General features: G+C 57.7%; 1 protein-coding gene and 1 non-coding gene across 16 annotated transcripts in view; both read left to right on the forward strand.

Moving 5' to 3' along the window:
* Window positions 1-22976, forward strand: part of FAM178B (family with sequence similarity 178 member B) — a 117644-nt gene that overhangs the window by 81991 nt on the left and 12677 nt on the right. For all 15 annotated transcript variants that reach the window (XR_011386479.1, XR_011386480.1, XR_011386481.1 and 12 more), the window contains 2 exons: window positions 14322-14409; window positions 19434-19559. Coding sequence is in view for 10 of the 15 variants with exons in the window: in XM_051835736.2 (XP_051691696.2) it covers window positions 14322-14409; window positions 19434-19559 (214 nt within the window). In the remaining 5 variants the exon portion in view is untranslated. The remainder of the gene's footprint in view (window positions 1-14321; window positions 14410-19433; window positions 19560-22976) is intronic.
* Window positions 11401-11473, forward strand: TRNAM-CAU (transfer RNA methionine (anticodon CAU)). Its single transcript has one exon. It is a non-coding gene; the product is annotated as a tRNA-Met (tRNA).

Here is a 22976-nt window from a genome sequence, read left to right on the forward strand (position 1 = left end):
TCGGTGCAGGTCTTTAGTTTGCGCCGCACCCCCACACTCCCTGCCGGGCCGATTTGGAAGAGCTTCTGGCTGCCTTGTTCTGCTCTCGCTGGTGGCCGCCCCACTGGGCTCAGTGCCCAGACTGACCCCAGGAAGAAGGGAGAGCAGGTTGTTGTACAAGGGGCTGTTGCACTCTTAGTCTACTCGATTGGTTAAGCACAAAGCAAGAACGCCCACCGACGTCTGCGCTTGCACTCCCTCCCCGCTCGATGATCAAGGCTGCACGGGGTGCGCTGCAGATTCAAGGAACAGTTGAGCTTCACTATGAGACATGAAGGCAAATGCTGGTGCCAACCCCCCGACAGGAGGCCGATGGGAAGAGGAGTTTCTCGGAGGGAAGTCTGCCTCGGGACAGCGGCCCCACTATAGTAGCTCTGGGGAACCACTGGGAGGGGCCTGTGCGACCCCAGCTTCTGTCCAGGGTCTCCAGTGTGCACCCTGAGCAAATGCCTGCTGCCATGTGCAGGAGCCCTGCAAGGGGCAGGGGGAGGCCACGGGCTGCCCACGCTCCACTGAAGGCCGATTTTCCCCGGCCGGGGGGCCCAGCCTTCTTCACCATCTGCGCCTGTTTATTAAATATCCAGTGCGTGCTGCCCCATGCGGCCTTCAGAGTCGAGGGGGAGGTGAAGCCAGTTTAAGAACACTGCCCAGTCGGATAGGGAAGTAGACAGAGTCTCCCTAACACAGGTCCTAAGACTGGCCGTGACCACAACACTGAGCCTTTTGCCTGACAGGTTGGCATAGATCCGCCAGAACAGTGGTGCCCAGCATTGGCAGGGTGTGAGGGAACAGGCGTGTGCTCCCCTGCTGACCCTGTGCACATCTGCGCCAGCCCTCTGGGGGGCAATTTGGCAAAATCCAGTAAGTGATTTTAAAACGCGCAAACCCTTCCATAAACCGTTTAACCTGGAGGAACCAGAGAATGAGTAAAGATTTATTGATGAGGATGCTTGGCAGAGTGAGGTTTACAATAGTAACACATCAGGAACAACTCAGTGCCCCAACATAAATTAAGTTCCACCCGGACTATGAGCTATTTTATAGCACATAGTAATGACAGCAGCCGGTGTCATGGTGCAGTGGGTTAAGCTGCCGCCTACAGTGCTGGCTTCCCATATGGGCGCTGGTCTGAGTCCCGGCTGCTCCACTTCTGATCCAGCTCCCTGCTAATGTGCCTGGGAAAGCAGCGGGAGATGGCCTAAGTGCTGGGAGCCCCGCAGTCACATGGGAGACAGACTTAGGTGGAGTTTCAGGCTGCTGACTATGACCTGGCCCAGCCTTGACTGTTGCAGCTATTTGGGGAATGAACCAGCAGATGGAAAACCTCTCTCTCTCTTTCAATTAAATAAGATATATCTTTAAAAAAAAATAAAAGCGGGCATTGAGGGGCTGCAGGTTAAGCTACTGCTTGGGACACCCTCATCGCATATTGGAGTTCCTGTTGGGGTTCTGGCCAGTCCACACTTCCAACTCAGCTCACTGCCAATGCACCTGGGGGGCAGCAGGTGGTGGCCCAAGTACTTCATGTTCCTGCCACCCACATGAGAGATCAGGGTGAAATTCCTGGCTCCTGGCTTTGGCATGCCTTAACCCTGACTGTTCCAGGCATTTAGGGAGTGACCCAGTAGATGCAAGGATCTCTCTCTCTCTCTCTCTCTGCCTTTCAGATAAGTAAATAAGTTTTTAAAATGACAGAAGAAAGGGCAAGTTGAGGGAATAATGCCAAATGAAAAAAGGTTGTAAAACCATGTATGAAATATGATGCTTATTTTTTTTTTAAGATTTGCTTTTTTATTTGACAGGCAGAGTCATACACATACCAGAGTGAGAGAGAAAGAGAGATTTGCCCTCCTCTGGTTCATTCCCCAAATGGCTATAATGGCCAGGGCTGGACTAGGCTGAAGCCAGGAGCCCAGAACTCCATCCAGGTGTCCCATGTGGGTGACAGGGGCCCGAGTACTTGGGCCATCTTGGGCTGCCTTCCCAAGCACATAGACAGGGAGCTGGACCAGAAGTGGAGCAGCTGAGGCTCAAACATGTGCCCATGTGGGCTGCCGGCATTCCAGGCAGTGGCCTAACCCACTGTGCCACAAGGCCAGTCCCATGATCCCAGTCTTCTCTGGGAGGAAAGGGAGCCCCTGGGTGTGGAGATGAGTGAATGTCAGTGGCACAGGTCTTCTGCAGGCTCATTCCTCTTTCCCACACACAGCACTGGCCTCTCAGTTTCTCTTCTCTCCCACTACAACCTGTCTGTCCACTTAGCCAGAGTCACTTGTGTTTAATAATTTTTTAAAGCTTTGTTACAGAAAGTCTCAAAATACATACAAAAGTAGAGAGAGAGGGTGTCCATAACCCCACCGAGCCCACGGGCATCTACTGCAGGCATGGGGATTCCTTTGGCCCGCACCCACCCCCAGCCCCAGCTCCCTGTGAAACCAATCCCAGAGTATCCCCAGTTTGTCTCAGTGGGTAGCCCTCAAAGATAAGGCGCTTGCGGGTTGTTGTGGTTATTCTTTAAACATAACCACATCATTATCACACCTAAACCATTTCACAATAGAACCCGTCACAAGTATTTGAGTCACTTCTTTGCTCTAGAATTTGCCAAGATTTTGTCATTTTAGAAGGAAGCTTATAGAGGTTTTTTTTTTTTTTTTAAGATGTATTTAGTTAGTTATTTGAATAGCAGAGTTGCAGGGAGGGAGGGAGGGAGGGAAGAGTCTCCCCTGTGGGTGCAGGGGCCCAAGCAGTTGGGCATCTTCTGCTGCTTCCCCAGGTGCATTAGCAGGGAGCTGAATCAGAAGTGGAGCAGCCAGGACTCGAACCAGCACCTTTATGGGATGACAGCACCGGAGGCGGTGCCTTTACTTGCTACACTACAGCTCGGGCCCCTAGAGCTTTTTAATAGAACTGTTTGGTCCCCGTTGTGGGGACCCCTGCCCACTGCTCTTTCTGCAGGTGTATCGGGAACGTGCCAGGCACCTGTTCCATGTTGGCAGGAGACTCCCGCTTGCTCATCATGGTGGTCCCTGCCCAAAGTCACTGCCTTGGAGAAGCCCTTGTTTTCCACATCAGCCCCCACCTTGGGGCTCTCCAGGACCTCACTTTTCTTTCTTTAACATTTTCTACTTATTTGAGAGGCAGAGAGGAAAATCTCCCAACCAAAATGCAATAGCCAGGGCTGAGCCAGGCCAGAGCTGGGAGCCCAGAACTCAATCCAGGTCTCCCACATGGAACCACTTGAGCCATCGGTGCTGCCTCCCAGGGTGCACATTAGCAGGCAGGTGGGATCAGAAGCAGAGCCAGACTCAAACCCAGGCACTCTGATAGGGGATGCAGGAGTCCCAAGCAGCATGTTAACTAACGTGCCGAACACAGCCCTTCTCTCCTCTTCCTTCTTTTCCTCCTGTGTTACCTGCACCTCTCCCATAACAGCGTACGTGACCTGAGGGTGAGGTCAGCGTCTCCTCCAGGCTGTCCCCCAGCACCTGGAACGGTGACCATAATGTCACAGGTGCCCCGTGCAGAATCAGTGGTAAAGGGCAAAACTGGACTCTCTTCTTCTCTCTGCTGCTGTGATCGAACTTCTCCGGGGCTTGGGGCGTGGTCTGGGGACGTGCCCAGAATTTGGACGGCGCTTCCTGTGTTGGGGGAGGCTGCTGGCCGTGCCTGCCTCTACGCAGAAGCTAGGGACAGATGGCCTTTCTTTCCGCTTCTTGGGAGCTAGAACCACGCTCTACTGCTTGGATGTTCCTGAGGGAAGGAGCCAGGGACGGCAGCCCTCAGCAGACTCGGCCTGGTGGGACTTTTCCCGGGTCACTGCTGCTGCCCAGCATCCGCTGGCCCTGTTCTCTGCCTTCCGAGAATTCTGGAGCTTCCCACTGTCCCCTTAGTGTGTTTTCTGTCCGAAGCAGCCAGCTGAGGACATTCTGTCTGGCCACCAAGGAGGAACTGGCTGATAAAGTAGAAGTTCAGGTAGCTGTTGGGACGAAGCAGCCTTCACACTCCGGGGTCACTGCGTGCTGGGGACAAGAGCAGTGAGGTCCGCAAGTGCACCATACCTCTCCCCCAAAGCCCTCCGGTTTCCTTCCGTCGCCGCGGGACCACAGGGCCCCACCCTCTGCTCTCCCAGCTTGCCGCTGCGTCCAGGCCCTGACCAGTTCCTGGAGCACTTGCTCCACTGTTCACTCCCTTCCTGCTTGGTCTTTAGATCCGCCCACCTTGCAACTGCACGGCCACACGGAGTCCACCCATTGTCCCCACCTTGGCCGCTGGCCTCACTCGGAGTTCCTGGTCGGCCTCCCTGGGCGCACAGCAGATTGCAGACTTCATTACACCTTCGTGGTCTCAGCCTCTGCACTCCCAGCCAATCACATCCCTGCCACCACCACACTGCAAACCTGACACACTCACAAGTCCCACCTCCTTCCTCTCCACCGAACCGGCCACTCTAGACCCCAGCAATTTTGCCTCTTCCGGAACCTTCTGCAGTCATCTCTCCTTGTTCCCATACTGTTAGCTTTTCATCCTCTGCTGGCTCTTTTTGCACAGCAAATCAACATGCTCGTGTGTCTTCCACCTTAGAACAATTCTACAGGTCTGTCTCCAGCCACACCTTCCTCCAGCTGGCTCCTGCTGCAGCTCCAAGTTCCTTCACCCCCTCATGCCCCCACCCTCGTTCTCACACCTTGTCTGAATCCTACCCACCCTTGGGCACCTGTGGGATTCTTCAGAGCTCAGAGCATCATAGGGAGTTCTCACGGGAGAAAACAGACATCTGGCCCCTCAGAGCGGACAAGGCCAGAACATTCTTGAAGGAGGCAGCCAAGGTCCCATTGGCCTAGGGACCTCCGAAGGGTTGCAAGTCAATTAGTGTGAGGCAGGTCAAGGTCACTGTTGAGGTTCCATGGCCGGTACTGGGAGAAGGACAGTAAGGGGAAAGCAGGTCACAGGCAGGCCACAAGCATGAGGAGTGGCGGCGGCCACGTGGCTCGCTCTGGCGAGTGGGTGGGAGGTGTCCAGTGACTCACAAAGCCTTCATCTGGCACCAAGCGTTCCTCTTAAACCTCTCCATCACCAGTGGCCTGCTGATGCCCTTCGCTCATGGACGGTCTCTCTCCATCCGTTCTCCTGTCTCGCTGCTGTCTCTGTCGGGCCCAGGCCTTGGTCTGCCTCTGAATTCTGCCCCTAGTCCCTCTTCTCTGGTGGCTGGACACAGGTCCACAGGGCCATCTGTGCTGGGTGCTGGGTCCTGGGAGCTCCACCCAGACCGCCCTACCTGGAAACCAAGTCATTCCTCGGCTGCCAGGAGCATTCTTCCCCCAGTCGTCACTGTCGCTGTCACCGTACCTGAGGCTGGCTCCCTCCCTTGGGGGCAGCCCGGCTGCCTGTTGCTTGTTGTCCAGGATGTCTCTGAAGGAGCCGGCTAGCCCCAGAGCTCCTGTGAGGTCAGCTAAGGCGTTTGCTGCAACCCAGCTTTCCCGAAACCCAGACCTGCTTCCTCCACTCACCTGCGGGAGCTCACCAGCCGCAGGGTGCTCTCCCTCCCTCTGCCCTCCTGCATAAATTTCCTGCAAGCTGGTCTCCATTTCAGAACCCATTTCCTGGGGAAGCCAGCCTGAGACAGTCTCATGTACACATGTGCCAGTGGCTCCCGAAGCAGTACTGTTGACCAGACTCTTTTGCTAAGCACTGGATCAGCGTGGGCAAGTGTTTGAGATCTGAGCCTGAGTCCCAGGGACAGGCTGTGTCCTCTGGAGCTTCCTCGTCTCCCACAGCGTCCATCCGTCCCGACTGTCGCCACCTCAGTTCAGGCTCTTAGTACAGCACCCCTGGGTTTCTGACCGTCTTCTTGCGGCTCTTCCTGGTCTTATCCACCCGAAGCAGTCGGGCGATGTGACCCCCCCCCCCTTCAAATGTGTGTCTGGTCCTGTCCTTCTTTTGTCCTCCAAATGAAATGCAAGCCACTCAGTGTGATGCTTGGTGTGCAAGGGCCTTGTGCCTCTTTTTCCAATCCCACCCGTTCCCCTGCTCCCTGCAGGCTCCCATGCACCCACCACATCATAGAACTTTGCAGCCACCCAGACTCACGAGCAGCCCTTCTCTCCAAGCTTCAAATCCGTTCCTCTTCCCATCATCCTCCCAACACAGGCCCTGACTACTGGCCACTGAGCCAGCTCCGGGGCTGTGAGCAGGAAAGACAGGAGCTGTGGCTTTGCTCTCTGGGTCCTTGGGCCTCAGTGAGCATGCTCACCCAGGAGTCAACAAAGCAGAAAGAGATGGGACTTTGCTTTGGTAGCAGATTCTAAGAAGAAAGATGGCTCAAGCGGGCTGGGAGACACATCCTGCACTAAAGCTCAGTATGAATTGCCACTTTCCCGGAGAGGGAACGCAGAGAAGGGATCTGAAGGCCGCGGGGGCTGGGCCCGCAGGGGTTCACCCGTGAGCTCAGGTTTTTGAAAGATGTGGAAGATGGACAGGATACCAGGCCAGACAGACAGACACATGGCATGGACTGGCAGTGGCATTGCTGGGAGATACCAAGGGCCGTGAGGAGGGGCCTCTGTGTTTTTGTCTTTGTTTTAAGATTTATTTACTTTTTATTTCAAAGGCAGAGTTACAAAGAGAGGGAGACACAGATAGAGGTCTTCCATCTGCTGTTTCATTCCCCAAATGGCCGCATCAGCCCAGCCTGACCCAGACCAAAGCTGGGAGCCCAGAGCTCTTTCTGGGGCTCCCACATGTGTGCAGGGGCCCGAGCACTTGGGCCATCTTCTGCTGCTTTTCCCAGGCCGTTAGCAGGGAGCTAGATTGGAAGTGGAGCAGCTGGGACACCGGTGATTATATGGGATGCCAGTGTCTCAGGCAGCAACTTAACCCACTTCGCCACAGCGCCAGCTCCTGTGTAGTTAATTTTTGAAGGAAGGAGCACAGTTTGAGGCTGACAGTGAGATGTTACATAGTTGAAGAAGGAACAATGCTACATAATTCCTATTTTGTTTCTAGGGTCTTTGTCATGGAAATTAATCATTCATCTGGAATCAAACATGGGATAATTCAGAAAGCTCATAGAAAATAGCATTAAAAGATCAGTTTATTTTGGTACCAAAAATGTTGAAATCCATGAAGCCTAAGGGAGTGTTGGAGATGGTAGGACAGCACCCCACTGTGCGGACTGAACTTCAGGCCATGGATGTACACTTGGGGTGCCTTTGGAGCAGGGAGGGTCCTGGGAGGTGGGGGTGACCTGCCCCTCGGCGTCCTTCCCCCGGGGCTGGTTTCTGAGTACATACTTAGAAACTGGTTTGTAAGACTCCTAAGAAATCGAACTAGACTAGGCCTATTTCTCTGTTGCCACATGGACCAGACTAGCACTCTGCAGAGGGTTGGGGAGCGCGCTGGGTAGAGCACTCAGTAGAGGCTGTCACCCTGTGCAGGGACAGCATGAAGAAATGCATGCTGAGTGACGGGAGAATCAGCCAGGCTCCTCCTCAAAGGGTGCTGCCGGGCGCCAGAGTCCGCCCCGGGCAGGCCCCCGCAGCCACCCAGGGGCCCGCACTCCCTGACAGGTTGGCCAGGGCACAACCAGCCAGCGTCTTGGATGAGGTCATTAGTGGAACAATGGTCAGATTCACAGTTGACATGAATACAACTGACAGCGAACTGAAGCTCCCCGAAGATCTGCCCAGACCGTCGCAGGGGCTGAGTCGGAAGCAGAGGCCCAGCTGCACAATTAAGAACAGGATCTGGGAAGTGCGGCTGCCGGCAGACGTGTGAAGAGAGATTTCGGGCGCAATCTGTTAACTGCTTCGCGCATCTCGGGGCTGCCAAGAAAATGAGCATCCGCCACTGCTCTGAGCCGCTCCTTTGAAGGGGAGCTGTTGGCAACCCCCAAGGGCCTTGGCAGGACCCAGGGACAGTGGCGAAAAGACAGCGAAAGATGGAAAAGTGGGGCTGTTGCATCTGGACAAGGGGTGGCCGTGGGAACGCAGCCACTGCCTTCAAGGGCACAGAGGGGCCTAACCGGTCTGCAGGCCGCCAGGTGCAGAAGGCGGGAGCTCTGGGCGGAAGTCACAGAAGAGCAGATTTGGACCAAACGTAGGGAAAACGTCCTTCGGTTAGTCCCACAAATGACCTGGGCCGCTTTGGCACGTTCTGTGCTTCCTTTGCTGAGAAGAACACTTGCTAGGGCTGCAGCAACAGGAGCTGAATGGGCAACTATGCAGGCGTTAGACCAGGGAATTTGAAGGCTTTTTCTAAACCTAAATTTCCATGATTTTATCCTAATTCCAGGGAAGATAGAGAGGGAGAGAAGGAGGATGGGAGTTGGGTTGTGACTGCCCTGTGTGTGTGTGTGTTTTACAATTTACTTACTTGAGAGCAGAGTGACAGAGAGAGGGAGATACAGAGAGCGAGGTCTTCCACCTGCTGGTTCACTCCCCCAGATGACCACAATGGCCAGAGCCTGGCCAATCCAAAGCCAGGAGCCTGGAGATTCTTCCAGGTCTTCCACGTGGGTGCAGGGGCCCAAGGACTTGGACCGTCTTCTACTGCTTTCCCAGGCCATAGCAGAGAGCTAGATCAGAAGAGGAGCAGCCAGGACACAAACCAGTGGCCATATGGGATGCTGGCCACACAGGCAGAGGCTTAACCTACTACGCCACAGTACCAGGGCCCCTGCCCCCCGAAGAAAAGGACACAAAATGCATGTGCCACTCAGCGCACTTTGCAAGGGCGCATCCCTGGAACAAGTGCTGGACTGTGAGAGGAGTCACACGTCCCCCAAGGCGTCCTCCAGCCCCTCCCAGACTCTGCGAAGGGAACCCTTTCCCCATCGCCATTGCACAGGTTCATTTTGCTTCTTCGTGAGCATTTTCTCTCTCTCTCTCTTTTTTTTTTTTTTTTTGACAGGCAGAGTGGACAGTGGGAGAGAGAGACAGAGAGAAAGGTCTTCCTTTGCCGTTGGTTCACCCTCCAATGGCCGCTGCGGCCGGCGCATTGCGGCCGGCGCACCGCGCTGATCCGATGGCAGGAGCCAGGAGCCAGGTGCTTTTCCTGGTCTCCCATGGGGTGCAGGGCCCAAGCACCCGGGCCATCCTCCACTGCACTCCCGGGCCACAGCAGAGAGCTGGCCTGGAAGAGGGGCAACCGGGACAGAATCCGGCGCCCCAACTGGGACTAGAACCTGGTGTGCCGGCGCCGCAAGGCGGAGGATTAGCCTAGTGAGCCGCGGCGCCGGCCCGTGAGCATTTTCTCTAAATGGTACCACGCGGAATTCTCCGTCTGGCTCCCTTTGCTCACGTTTCGTTCAGGGGACCACCACGTTGATGTGTCGGTTGTACACGTATCCTTTGTTGGCCAGGTGGAGAACCACCAACTGCGTCAGTGGCCATGGTATCGCTGTGCTGGAAGCGGGGCGAGTGATGTGTGCAGGAATGGCCCTACGGGCTAGTGCTCATGGGGAGGTTTCACCAGTGTCTAGCCCGGATCCTGGTTTGCCGGCAGTCATGTGCAAGGTGCACAGAGGATTGCAAGTGAAGGTCCGGGGGACAAGTAGTGTGACGCATCCCTGACAGCGGAGAGGCAGCTGGGGACAGCCCCGGGGACGCAGGCCCGGCGGATGCCGAGGGAGGGTGTCAGGCAGAACAGGCCATTGCCGTTGCTTCCTGAGCTGCCCTGGAGACGTGGAAAAGGCAGCTCATACCTTTGGCCAGATGCCAGATAATCTTTTAGGGCCGTTGAGCCTTGACAGGGCCTGGCTCCCTTTGGAGGCCATGAAGACAAGGGGCTCCCATGCCACCACCCTGACATCCCGCTGGCCCACACATCACTGGTGCCTTAGCCTTCCTGGGTGCTTCCGTAGAGTGCCTCCCTCTTGTAGGAGCTACACGGCTGGCCAGAGGCTGGCAAAGCAGAGCGCCTGCTTGCACCGCCCCGTGCTCCACTCTGAGTTTGGAAAAGTCATCTTCAAGTCTGCCAGCACCTTCAGCTCCTCTGCATGCTAATCCAGCGTCCTGGTCTTACCAAGTTCCGTGGGGGGAAGGGAGGAGACGAGGCTGGCTCAGCCTGGCCTGGCCTGAGCGTGCAGGGCTGGCGCCCGTTGCCTTATATGACAGTGGCTGGGATGGCTTCAACGGCCTGTGCGTCCTCCTCTCCCCGCCTGGTTGGAGTTCTGGGGAGGCCTTGCCGACGGGGGCAGGGCAACCTCTGGGGGGAGGAAGAGCCAGGGCCAGCCTCGGCCACCCCCACCCCTCTGCTTGTGCCCTGCCCAGTTTGGGTGGTGCGTGGGGGCGAGTCTTCTTTCTCTCCATTTGTAAACTGAAAAAGTGGGCCTGCCCCCTGTCCTGGTGTGTGTGTGTGTTGGGGGAGGGGGGGCCACTGGGAAAGCAGGGACTGTGTGTACAAGCAGGCAGGGCCACTAGGATGAAAGGCAGTGGGCGGGCGGCGGGGTGGGGGGATGGGGTGGGGGTGGGGCGTGCCGCTCTCAGATGTGGGTTTCTTTTCTTCTATTCACCCCTTTGCTGCTTTTTCTAGAGCTTTTCTTCCTTTCTGGATTGCAGCCCTGTCCTGACCCACCCGGCCCGCCTCTCCGCTTCTGGAGCCACCCCCCAGCCCTGCCAGTTCCCTCCCCGCCAGGTTGGCGGGCGAAGGCGCTCCCGCGAAGGCAGGCCTCGGGTGTGGGATTAATGAAGCCCAGATGTAGGACTTGTGACTCCGGCTGCAGAGCAGTGGCCACGGAGGGGCCATTTACCTCCCACTGTGTCAGGGCCCAGCTGCTGCAGGGGCTCCCGGGGAACAGCTGGAAAGCAGGTCCGGGCTGCCAGTGAGGCAGGGGGAGGCGGCAGAGGAGAGATGCGCAGGGTGGGGCTCTTGGGGAGGAGTGGGGTCTAGCCTGCACCCACAGAGGTCTGGAGAGGGTTCTGTGGGTCCAGGGGACAGCAGGGATGAGGGGCTCCATGGGCATGCCTCTGCTCGGAACTCTAACTCTGCTCTGGGGAAGGTGGAGGGGGTGCAAGGCGTAGAAAGGAGTCCGGGCGACAGGGAAACAGCCCGAGAGAAAGCCCCGCACTGGTTGATGCCAGATCTTCCAGGCCAGACCTGGAAGGGGTGATGGTCGGTCACTCTCAGGGCTACCAGACGGATATCACGTGTTACAGAGAGCAGATATCACATGAGACAAACTTAGGCTAAAAAAAAAAAAAAAGGAAGGAAAAAAGAAACGTTTTAGTTTGTCTGCAATTCAACTGTAACTAGACATTCTATATTTTGATTTGCTCCATCGAGAAATCTCCCTCCCTCTGCAACTGAATTTCATTCCTTTTCTTTTTTTAAACATTTATTTATCTGAGAAGCAGAGAACCTGCCTCCTTAGCGCAGTAGGCAGCGCGTCAGTCTCATAATCTGAAGGTCCTGAGTTCGATCCTCAGAGGAGGCAGTTTGGTTTTACTTATGAAATTTGTATTCATTAAATAAAAAGGTTTCTTTGGGGAAAAAAAATAAAGGGAGAGACAGAGAGAAGTCTTCCATGTGCTGATTCACTCCCCAAGTGGCCACAATGTCTGGATCTGGGCCAGACCAGAGCCACGAGCGTGGGTGGCAGGGGCCCAAGCACTTGGGCCATCTTCCGCTGCTTTCCCAGGCACGTCAGCAGGGAGCTGGATCAAAAGGAGATTGGCCAAGACTCGAACTGGCGCCCTTATGGGATGCCAGCATCACAGGCTGCGGTTTAGCCCACCATGCCACGTCACAGTCCCCTGAGTTGCTTTTCTAAGCGACAAACAGAACAGCGCACAGACCATTCAGCGTGGGGCTCCGTGGGCTCACATGAAACCAGCATCCAGATGGAGAAGGAGAACGTGTCCAAAGCTGCCCTCCTCCCGCTGCCCAGGGTCATAGGTTTCTCGGCTCCCAGCAGCCGCGATAAGCCCGTTCTTGTGCATGATAGAAGTGAAAACCTACACATCTATTCCTTGTATCTCCCCGCGCTCCATGAATGTTGTCCCTGTGAGGTGCTTGGGGTGCAGTCACAGTCACCCCCCGTGGGACTGAGCTGGACACGCATGGCCCAGTCTGCTCACCCACTGTGAATCTGCCCTCGTGAGCACCATGGGGTCTCTGGTTCTCGTTTCTGCGTGCCTGAGAGGACTGCTGGGTCATGGGGTAGGCTGGCTTCAGTTTTGGGGAACAGGTGTGTCCACTGGCATTCCCACCAGCGGGGTGTGACTGCCTGCGCCTTCCCTGACACTGGCAATTGCCTCTTCTGCACTTTAACCCTCCTGGTACGTGGTTGGTATCCCCTTTCTGCTTTCTCTAGTTTTAGTTTGTTTGTTTGTTTGTTTGTTTGTTTTTTATGTATATAAAGATTTGTTTATTTAAAAGGCAAAGAGAGAGAGAGAGGAGGAGATAAAGATCTTCCATCCACTGGTTCACTCCCCAGAGGGCCACAACATGGGTTGGGCCATGCTGAGGCCAGGAGCCCGGAGCTCCATCTAGGTCTCCCACATGGGTGCAGGAGCCCAAGCGCTCAGGCCATCCTGCGCTGCTTTCCCAGGCACATGAGCAGGGACCTGGATCGAAAGTGGAGCAGCCGGGACTCGAACCAGTGTCCACATGGGATGCCGGTGCCATAGGCAGCAGCTTAACTGACTAGGCCGCAGCGCCGGGCCATTTTCTCTATTTTTAGTTCAAGAGCCCCTTCCTCTGACTTTCTTGACCATTCCCTAAGAAAATGAACAGCAGCTTTAAGAGACACAACCTAGGGTCTCTGAACCTGCGTCGCTCAGCTACACCAGGACTTCAGGGAATCCACTGTGGCCCCGCGTGGGGAAAACTGCGGAGGCTTCAGCGCCAGCCGGGGGGTGACAGGGCTCAGCCCCTCCCGCCCTGAAGGCCTTCCCAGGGAAGCATCATTTCCCGGGTCTCCCCTCCTGCCTCTAGCTGTGCCTCGTGTCGGGTCCCTCTGTTCCTTACGGTGTCCAGGCAGGGCCGCGGCTGAGGGCGGGGTGTCGTCAGCTGAGGGCGTGTCTCCCCGCGTCGCTGAATCCACGTGTTTCCCATCGTGTTCCAGCTTCCACACCTCTCCTGTGCTTCCCTGGCGCTGCCTTTCTCAGGAATTAAGGGCTGTGGCCGCATCAGAGTCCTCGCCAGCTGTTTCCTATGGGGGTCAACAGCAGGTGGGGGTGCCAAGATTGCAACCTCCGCGGTGGAGACAGACTGTGGCTTGGGATGCAGCGGCTGTGGCCCCGGGAGCTCAGACAGGGGAGGAGCTTGTCCCGCTGCGTGTCCCCTGGTCACATCAGCCCTCTCCAGCCCCCTGGCACCGCAGCCCCATCCTCCAGTCTCTACTTCTCTCCTCTCTTCTTTTTTTCACTCACCCTGTCGCTCAAGGACCCATGTTAGTGGAGGCCCAAACCTTAGGGTCTGAGGACCCAACAATGGCTCATTCCTGAGGAGAAGGTGTTAGGTCCGGGTGGCGCAGCGTGGTGGCTGCACACGGAAGCCCACTCCAGCTGACTGAAGCCACAGGGGCTGTTCTGGCTCAATCAGGCTCACCCACCACATGGTGCAGGGCCCGTGGCACGTTCCCAGGGCCCTGGCTCCGTCCCCCTGCAGCTGCTGGCCTCCCTGGCACTTCCTCTTCCGGGCTTTCACACCAGGAAGGCAGGATGGCCACAGCAGCTGCGGGGTAGCTGCGTAAGTGGCCCTGCTTGCCTGCTTGCCTGGACCTTAGCACGTACTCTTGATAATTCAACAAGGCCCTGAGGCCACCGCTCAGCAGCTGACTGGGTCACCCCGGGCCTACCCCGGCGGGCCAGGTTGGGGTGGGGTGAGGGGAGAGGTTCCTGGAAGGAGAGGTCACTGGATGCTGGGTGAAGACAGCCAAGGGTGGCCTCCCCAGGCGAGGTGCCCCACCTGCTCGAAGCTGAGGAGCCCTGCGGGGGAGGACGCCCCAGGGATGCAAAATGGGTTTTTCTTCTTCATTGTTCTCCCCCTCTCTCTATGTGTGCCTTTTTCGCTTTGGCTGTCCCCCCTGCCAGTTTTCCCTGTCTGTCTATCTATACATAGCTGGCACATAATCTGAGAGTACACAAGCAAGAATGTTGAACTTTGCCTGGACGGCCCCGTGGCTAGGAATGGGTGACCGTGGGGGGTGGGGGTGCCGCTGGGAAGAAGAGTGCAGTCCCCTGTCCAAGGCAGGGCCCCCCACCCCCACCCCAGCCCAGCCCCCACTCAGCTTGCTCCCCCCTCCCCTCACTGAGGCTTTCTCACTCCTTCCCTCCCAGGCAGCTCCGCAGCCGGCTCAGCCTCATGGTCATCGCCCGGATGCTGGGCCAGCAAGAGGCGCTCCCTGTCTGGCAAGAGAAGACCCAGGTGAGTCTGTGCCCCGCACAGGCAGGGCCTGGGGTTGGAGACTGCCCTCACCAGGGCCTGCTGGCTCCTCAGGCTGCTCCCTCCGACTCTAGGGAGCCTCTGCCCAGAGTGCCAAACTGGGTTTGAGCTTTGTACTCAAGGTCTTGCCTTCAACAACGACACACAAGGTGCTGAGGATGGAGCCAGGAGAGGGGGCCTCTGCTGTGATTTTTTTTATAATTGTGATAAAACATGCATAATGCAAAATTTATCATTTCACCTTTTTTTTTTTTTTTGCTTCACTATTTTAACTGATTTTCTGTGCAGATTTCTGAGTGTTCAGGTCAGTGGTACTAAGGACGTTCCCACTGGTGTGCCCACCCTGGCGCGTGTGTGTGGATGGAAGGTGGCATCTGTCCCCAGAATCCTTCCATCTTCCCAAACTGAAATCCCATCCCTGTTGAACCCTAACTCGCCATCTCACAGCCCCTGGCCGTGTAACATTTTATAGGGAGAAAACAATCTCCATGAAAAGGAATACTATTAAATCCAAACCTCTAGGTTGCCCGCGCCGGCTGTCCCTGGGCCAGCAGGGCCATGGAGTCGTCTTCCTTTTCCATTCTTCTGCTTGCCAGGGGGCTCTGACCGCAGCCTCTTGCAGCTTGGGGTCCCTGGAGCAGCAGCATCACTGCCAGCCCAAGGCTGGAGGTCAGGGAGGTTGAGAGCACTCTCACCTCCCCAAGGATCTCGCGAGACTCCTGGGAGAAGCCCTTGGTCCAACTGAAGACAGGTACTTGGGCAGACGGCTGCCGCTCCAGCCCCTGGAGGTGAGCAGGTGAGCCTGGCCACGCCTGCCCTCACTGCTGGCAGGATGTTCCAGCACGTCCACAGGCCAGGCTGGGCTGTATGGCTGAGACCAAGACAGGACTTGGCGCAGCTGGAACTTCTTGTCTTTCTCCCACCAGCTGAAATGTCACCTCCTCCGGGAGGCCTTCCTGACCTCCCAACCCAATATGCCCCAGCTCTGTCTGCCACACTGTCTTAAATTAACTGGGCATCCACCTCCTGATTCTGCCTTTTTATTGTATTTTATTTATTTATTTGAGAGGTGGGGTTACAGATAGTGAGAGGGAGGTCTTCCATCCGCTGGTTCACTTCCCAAATGGCCACAATGGCCAGAGCTGTGCCCATCTGCAGCCAGGAGCGTCTTCCAGGTCTCCCACATGGGTTCAGGGGCCCAAGCACTTGGGCCATCTTCCACTGCTTTCCCAGGCCATAGCAGAGAGCTGGATGGGAAGAGGAGCAGCTGGGACTAGAACTGGCACCCATATGGGATGCCGGTGCTGCAGGCAGAGATTAACCCACTAAGCCACAGTGCTGGCCCCGGTACTTCCTTCTTTACTTGTTCAGCATCCCTGCTCTCTGGCTGCCCCTCAATACCTAGCACAGGGCCTGGCGCACCCTAGGGAGGCAGTGCCTGCCTGAGGGATGAGCAGACAATGTCCGGGTGTCCCCAGGCCGCGGCCTTGGCAGAGGGTGGGGGGTGAGTGAGGAGGTGACCTGCAGCAGGGTCACTTCACAGGTAACCCTGTGAAGAGGGGAGAGCAGAGAGGCCCAACGACATTGTGAGGGGCACAGGCTGCAGAGATGCAGCGGGGGGCGTCCACAGGACTCCAGAGAGCAGCCTGGGGGAATGGCAGTAGCATTGTCCAGAGGGGTCACCCAGCCTGACGGAGAGCAGAGCACAGTGTCCTGGGCTGGAGGCGGGGAAGCAGGGTGGGGACAGATCCGCCAGGAGCATCGCCGAAAAGACTGGACGGGCAGAGGGTCGCTCAGGGGCAGGGCCAGTTCAGGGCTTGGCGGTTTGTGTTGGTTTGGGTTGTTTTGGCCAGAGCCTGTGCAGGGAGAGCGAGGGAAGTGTGGAGAGCGTGCATCCCCAGTGGAGACCCAGGGGAGGCATTCAGGGAGGAGGGGCTGGGCTGAGGAGGGGAGGGGCAGGAGACCGAGGAGAGTGACAAGGGCCTCCCCCATGGGGAAGTGGCCCCAGAGGTCTCAGTGGCTCCCAAGGGCTGGGTGTCTTGCCACCTGACAGGGGCCCACCCAGCTCCAGTGCAGCTTTGCACTCCCTGGCCCCCAGGGCTGTTCCACCACAGCAGACGGCCCACCTGCTCAGCAGACACCAGCTAGGCAGCCCAGGCCCCGGGCAGACAGTACCCAGACTTCCTCAGGAGAGAGGGGTGAGCCAGCCGGCTGCGGCCGCTGTGACTAAATGTGCCCCGGGACACCAAGGCAGCTTCTCCCTGTGGTGCCCCAAGCCAGGGCTCTGAGGATGAGTCCGTGCTTGTCCTGCAGAGAGGAGAGGGAGCCAGAGATGCGAGGCAGCTGCAGAGCTGGGGCGGACCAGCAGGGGCCTGCCCATGGCCTTGCCGAGCGCTTCCCCATCTCCACTGCAAGCCCCGGGCCACTCGGGCCTCTCCCTGGTCTCCAGGCTGCAGGCACTCCCCTTTCCAGTCGGGCCTGTAAGACGGATCTTCCCGAAGCTCGCCTTCAAAGAGCCACTCTGTCCCCCATAGCCGCCACCATCCAGCCTGCACTTCCGCTTTCCCAGCATCGCCACGCGCTGCCCCCTGCAGCCGGTTCTCAGCCCTCCTCAGGGGCCAGCCAGCCCCTGGGTCTCTCATGCCACCACTGTGCCTGTGCACTGCCCCTTCCTCCCTTCTGCCTGCTACAACAGTGCAGCTCTCGCTCACACAGCCCCTGCTGGGTCCTGGGAGACAACCTACGTGCCTACCCCTCACAGCAGCCCTAGGCGCTGAGCGCTCCTGTGATGATTTCTACTTTACAGCTGGGGAAACTGAGGCAGGGAGCCTCCTCGGGGTCAGAGGCCTGCCCTTGCCCACTGACTGCAGTGTGTTGGATGCAGGGCTCCAGCAGGCCTACCTGAAAAAAGGTGGGTGGGAGCGAAGGAGGAGGGGGCGGCTTCGCAGTGCCTGGGCACAGGCTCCAGGGAACAGCAGTAAGTCACGGGGCCCACCAGCCCTGTGCGCACTGGAGCCCCTGCCAGGATTCAAGCGCAAGAGCAACAGGCTGTGTGGACAGCTGGCTCTCTGGAGCCAGAATCTGCCTCCTCCTGCCAGGCATCTGATAAGGTTCTGCAGTGCTATCTTCCTGGGTGATCATTTGCTTCTTGCCCCAAGGTGTGTCTGCCCTAATGCACCCCAGTGTTTGGGGATGGAGGGGGGGGGAGGGAAAGCGCTGGTCCTCCCCAATCCTGCTGGGAACCCACATGGCCCAAACCAGCCCTCGTGCAGTGCCGGAAGGGGGCCTGCCTGTAGTAGAGAAGCCGGCTGGGAACGGCCTGAGCTGAAAACAAAAGAAAATTAGCAATCAGCTCGCAGGGGCGGCAGCTTGCTGAGCACAAGGAAGCTGTTTTCGTGGAGTGAAAGGAAAAACACAGAAGCCAGCAAGCTGTCGGTGCTTCTCCTGGCCAGCCCCGCCCAGGGCTCCCGCAGCAGGGAAGGTCCCTGTCCGGGTGAGGCTTGCCTGCCTGCTCGCCCCCGAGGGCCGCTCTGGGGGCGTGGGCTGCAGGGCCAGGCCCCTGTGCTTGCACAGCTGTGAGCTCTGGGCGAGCAGGGCTGTTTTGGAAACTAACCCCAGACTTGGGAAGCCTGAACGAGGCGGCGCGGCTCCGGGTTTGGTGAAGCCCCAGATGGTGCCTCTCTTCAACCAGAACCTTCCCTCTCCTTCCCCCTGCCTCTCCCCTTCGGAAGGGATCAGACACTAAGCCAAGAAGCCCTGGCCCCCTTTCAAGGGCCAAGTCCCACCTGACTCCTAGGCTCCAGCCCAGCTGTTCTTGCGGGCTGTCTGAGCTTAAGGCCGGCCGAGGTGCTGAGCAGGTGTCTGCCAGTGAGTCACTGGAGGAAGCCAGGTGTGCCTTCGGGCTGGGCTCAAGCAGGGAACTGGGCCTGCAGGAGGGGGCTCTGTCCCTAGCCCGTAGCCACCCGCACCTGCTAGATCTAAGGAGAGGGTACATCTTTCATCCTCCGCTGCCCCAAGGGTTGCATGTGGCCTCACAAAGACCAGGGACCAGGAACCCCACGGCCTCTGCCCTGGCCATGCTCCAGGGCAGCTGGGCAGTCCTTGCTGGGGGTGCCCCCAGGCTGCTCAGATGGGGTGCATAGGCTGGGCCTGAAAGGAGGGGCTGGCTGCAGACTCTGCCCAGGGGCTCAGAACCTGCCTGTTTGGGGAGGGTGGGCAGTTCTTTAAAAACTAAATGGGGAGGGAGTGGCCGGCCAGTGGATGAAGTGACACATCCGCAGGACTTGGTGGGGAATCCCCACGTGAACAGCCCGGCCGTAAAAGGACAGTTCTTGAGACCCTCAGAGAACACCGAACACAGGTGTTGGGTGATAGTACACAATGTTTAGTCATTTTGTTGGGCAAGAAAGTCGTGTTTATATTGGGGAAAGTCCTGGTCCCTTTTTGTTAGAAGCTCTTTATGGGTAAAAGGATCTGATGTTTGGATTTGCTTTTTTTTTCCCCCCTCCGGCTTTCTCTAGAAGGAAGGAGCAGGGTGCGGGGAGAGGGGAGAGGACCCACAGAACATGCAAGGCAGACAGACGATGAGCGCAGGCCTCGCTCTCCGCGAGGGACAGGCAGGGCCCAGCGCACGGTCTCTCCTCGGCATGTATGAAGACTGGGGGCTGTGCAGAGAGGGGGCTGCGCCTTGCCAGTGCCAGAGGAGACCGCTGTTTGGCCCTCGGTTCCTCAGGGAAGCGGATTCAACCGTAAGCCTCAGCAGATTGCCTGGCTCGCCTCATAGAGGGCTCACGATGTGCCCAGCACTGGGTGTGACCCTCCTCTCCCAGGGACAAGGTGTGTGGGCCGTGTTCCAGGTGAGATCACTCAGTCCCACGCAGCTCGCAGGTGAGACGTGCCCCCGGGTCTCTGACCCGCTGCCGCCAGCCAGTGTGTCCTTGGAGCACCCCGAGCACTTGCCGTGCCACCCTCTGTGATTGACAGCCTCCCTTCTCCGTCCTCCCCAGCTGTCGCTGCTCAGCCGGCTCCTGAGCCTCATGAGGCCGTCATCCCTCGGGCAGTGCCTGGGCTCGGATCCTTTGCCACCCTGCCAGAAGCAACAGCCAATGACCGGTGTTGAGCTAGACCACAAGGTGAGCACCCAGCACCTGCCTGGCACCGCCCTCGCAAGCCACAGGGAAGGCAGGGCTGTCTGCCTTGTACAGCCTGCGGGTCCAGCGGCTGCCAGTCCTCCCAGGGCCCTGGGGCCATGCCAGGACAGAGACCAGCGGCTGCCTCCCTCCATGGAAGGGAGGTGCTCATCATCTCTCCAAGGCCTATCATTAGTGCCCTTGACCGTGCTGCTCACACGGGCGCCGAGGATGCCGTGTGCACAGGCATGCAAGGGGAACACACGCCTGGCCCTGCGCGGTACCCTCTGCAGCCTGGCGTGGCTCTGTTGAGGGGACGGGGGAGCTGCAGTGCTGCAGTGTGCAGCCGGGTGGGGGATGGCGGCAGCCATGGAGGGGAGGGGCAGGGATGTGTAGAGATGGGAGGCTGCCATCCTGTTTGGTAGGACAGAGCTGGGCCTGGCCCCCTGTCGGCCTTCACCGTGCTTGTTCCTGAGGCCAAGTCCTTGGCTTTGCCCCGACTCTTCCTCATTGGTTTTCCAGACCTTGCCCAGCTTCCTTGAAAGCCATGCATTGGTGGAAATCAGGGGCAACAAGGAACCCCCCGTGGGCCTGGAGGTTGTGGGGTTTGAACTGGGAGGCCTGTGGGCCCCTGGGGGTGAATCTTAGAGCCGGGGTGGGGGGTGCATCTCAGTGAGGGCGTCTATCCCTAGAAACCCAAGGAGAGCAGTGCAGATAGAGATCTCCCTAATTTAGGAAGGTGGATGCTGACGCTCCAGAAGCCCAATCTTTGGGCATCACTGTGCAAATCAGATAAATGAATTAATTACTTAATGAACACACAGGGTCCATTAGGAAGATGTGATAGTCCCGGGGTGCACGCTCTTCTTCCGGAATGTGTCGGCAACGTTATCTTTGACATGTGCCTAATACTAGTCCCTTCCCAGGCTTCTTCCTCCCAGGAGAGTGTGCGCCGCTGCCACAGGCCCTTCTGCTCTGCCAAGGATCCCTCAGGAAACAGGAGCTGGTCCTGGAGGCTGGGCCAGCCCCAGGGTGGGGTCTTCGTGAGCCGGATGCAAGGGAGGGGCCGAGTAAGGGAGAAACAGAGAGGTCGTGTCTGGTCTGGCTGAGCCGGGAGCATGCCCCCGACCCCATCAGGCAGCCATGTGGCCTTTGCCAGGTTGGAGACTTCCCTTGGGCCCCGTGTGGTCCTGAGCCTGCCCTGAGGCAGGACATGTCTGGTCAGCAGCCTGGCTGGGGGGGGGGGGGGGGGCGCAGGGGCAGTGAGCGGCCGGGGTGTCCTTTATCCTGTCACACAGGTAGATGAGGACGCCTTTGACCCGGAAACACAGAGGCCAGCACGTCCCAGCAGAGTGTCCCAAAGATGTAGGGGATGCTGGCCTGGGAACAGAAGGGGTGGATCTCAGAATGTGCCCTTACCACAGCCAGAGACCACCTTAGAACCTGCTGGACCCCCTCCACTTCTGCCTCTGAATGAGCAGCACTGCAGTCAAGGGCGGAGGAGGGAAGGAGAGGAGGAGGCAGGAGCAGTGGGCGGTCGGGAGGAAAGAGTGTGCAACACACACACACACACACACACACAAGGCCTGGGCTGGGAGGAGCTAGGTGGGGCAGGTGCCTGGGCCCAGCTCCCACCTCAGCCCCAGCCGCCCGACTCCTCATTAGGCCTGAGCACGTTTCATCTTCAAAGAGGGGATCACCCTACTCACCAGCCAAAAAGAGCGGCCGGCGTCGCCCGCGCTGTTTTACGGGAGCGGTGGTCTGGGCTGTGGCTGAGCCTTTCATCCGTGGAGCTCAAAGTCTTGGCCTTTTTTTCCCCTCCGAGTACAGTGAGGAAACTGAGGCCAGGGCCTGGGGGAAGCGGCCACTCTCCCAAGCCTTGGGGCTGCTGGCGGGGGCCATCTGCCTTTTGATGCCTCCCATCCCCCTGCCCTGCCCCCTCCTGTCTGGGAGATTTCCTGCCCTAAACTGCGGGTCACAGCCCTCCTCCAGGCCTGCAAATAAACATTTCTGCCCAGCTTCTCTCCCCTGTCTCCCCACCTCCTCTCCCCGCCCCAGGCCCTGGTCCAGGCACCGCCCTCCCTCTGGGAAGCGGCTGGGAGAGCGGCTCCCTGGTGCCCAGGACGTGATGTGACTTCATTGGCTCCCTTTACTTGTCTGGCTATGTGGCGAGACCACGGGTACAGCTGGTGCCTCGCACTGTTGCATCCTATTTTTGCTGCTAGATGAATGAATGAATGAATTGTATCCTCCTTCCTTTCCCTCTCCAATCTGTCTTCTTCCACCCTGTTCTGGCCATCCACTCTGGCCCCCATTCTGGAAACCTCCCTCCCTGTGCACGCCACCTGACCAGTCTCCCCATGAGGTTGCAAGAGTTTATGGCCTAGGCTTCTGTCGGAGGCCCCCAACTTCAGAAGTGTTACCTACATAATGAGAGAACCAATCACGCACATTGTTTCTAATTATAAGCTAGTGAGGCTCCCGCCTGGGAAAGCTAACCTCCAAGTACTTTGACAAAAGAAGCAACATGCTCCTACAGCAACACTGCCTGGAGGGGGCGGGGAAGTGGGGGGGGGGTAGGGGGGAGCAGGAGGGGAGGCAGTGCGGGCGTGGGTTCCTGTGCTGTCTGTCTCAGCGTGGTCAAAGTCACTGAGTGAATCATGGCCAGGACTGTATGGAACATAAGAGCGCCTATGGAACGTCCTCTTAGACAAAACCATGATAATGGCGTTGGCGTTTTAAAGTGCTGAGCCCTTGGCAGTTCTAGGGGGTCGTCCTGTGCTGGCTTGCTTGTAGCTAGGCTGTCCTGGAGAAGAAGGAACATGTAGGTGGGAGTGATGCGTGAGGTCTGGTCCAGCCCAGGGAGAGGCAGGTGCACTGTTTGCAGAGGAGCTGTGGGAGGGAGGATGTTTTCATACAGGAGAGTCTGATGCGCTGAGATTTGGCTTCCAAGAGCTTGCCTTTGGCCCCTGGATCCCAGTTCTGCAAGAGGCAAGCGCCTTCCCAGGCTTGGACTGGGGGACACCGTCCTTCTGGCCCCAGGCAGACAAACATTGCGTAACCTGATTCAGTTTGCCACTGTCTCCTCAGAGCTACCAGCTCAGCCCTCCAACCCGGAGCCAGAGGTTTCCTGGGCCATTTGCTTTTCTTTTAGCTGACTCACAGAAGCCTTGTGGGGCCAGATTTTGTCTAGCTGTGTTCTGTCCAAGGCCGGGGTCACGGTTCATTCACCTTTATTGAAATTATTGACATTTTGGTCCAGTTAAACGTGCCGTTGCCCATCCTGGCCCTGTTTGCCACTCTGGCCTGTTATTTCTTGCTTTGCCTCGTGCCTTTGGCTACACAGATGCCTTGTCTAGCCATGGGATTTTTTTCCCTCTTAGAGTTTGGGGCAGTATATGGAAACGGGATCTTTGGGCA

The sequence above is a fragment of the Oryctolagus cuniculus genome, chromosome 2, assembly GCF_964237555.1.
Source record: "Oryctolagus cuniculus chromosome 2, mOryCun1.1, whole genome shotgun sequence".
Lineage (NCBI taxonomy): Eukaryota > Metazoa > Chordata > Mammalia > Lagomorpha > Leporidae > Oryctolagus > Oryctolagus cuniculus.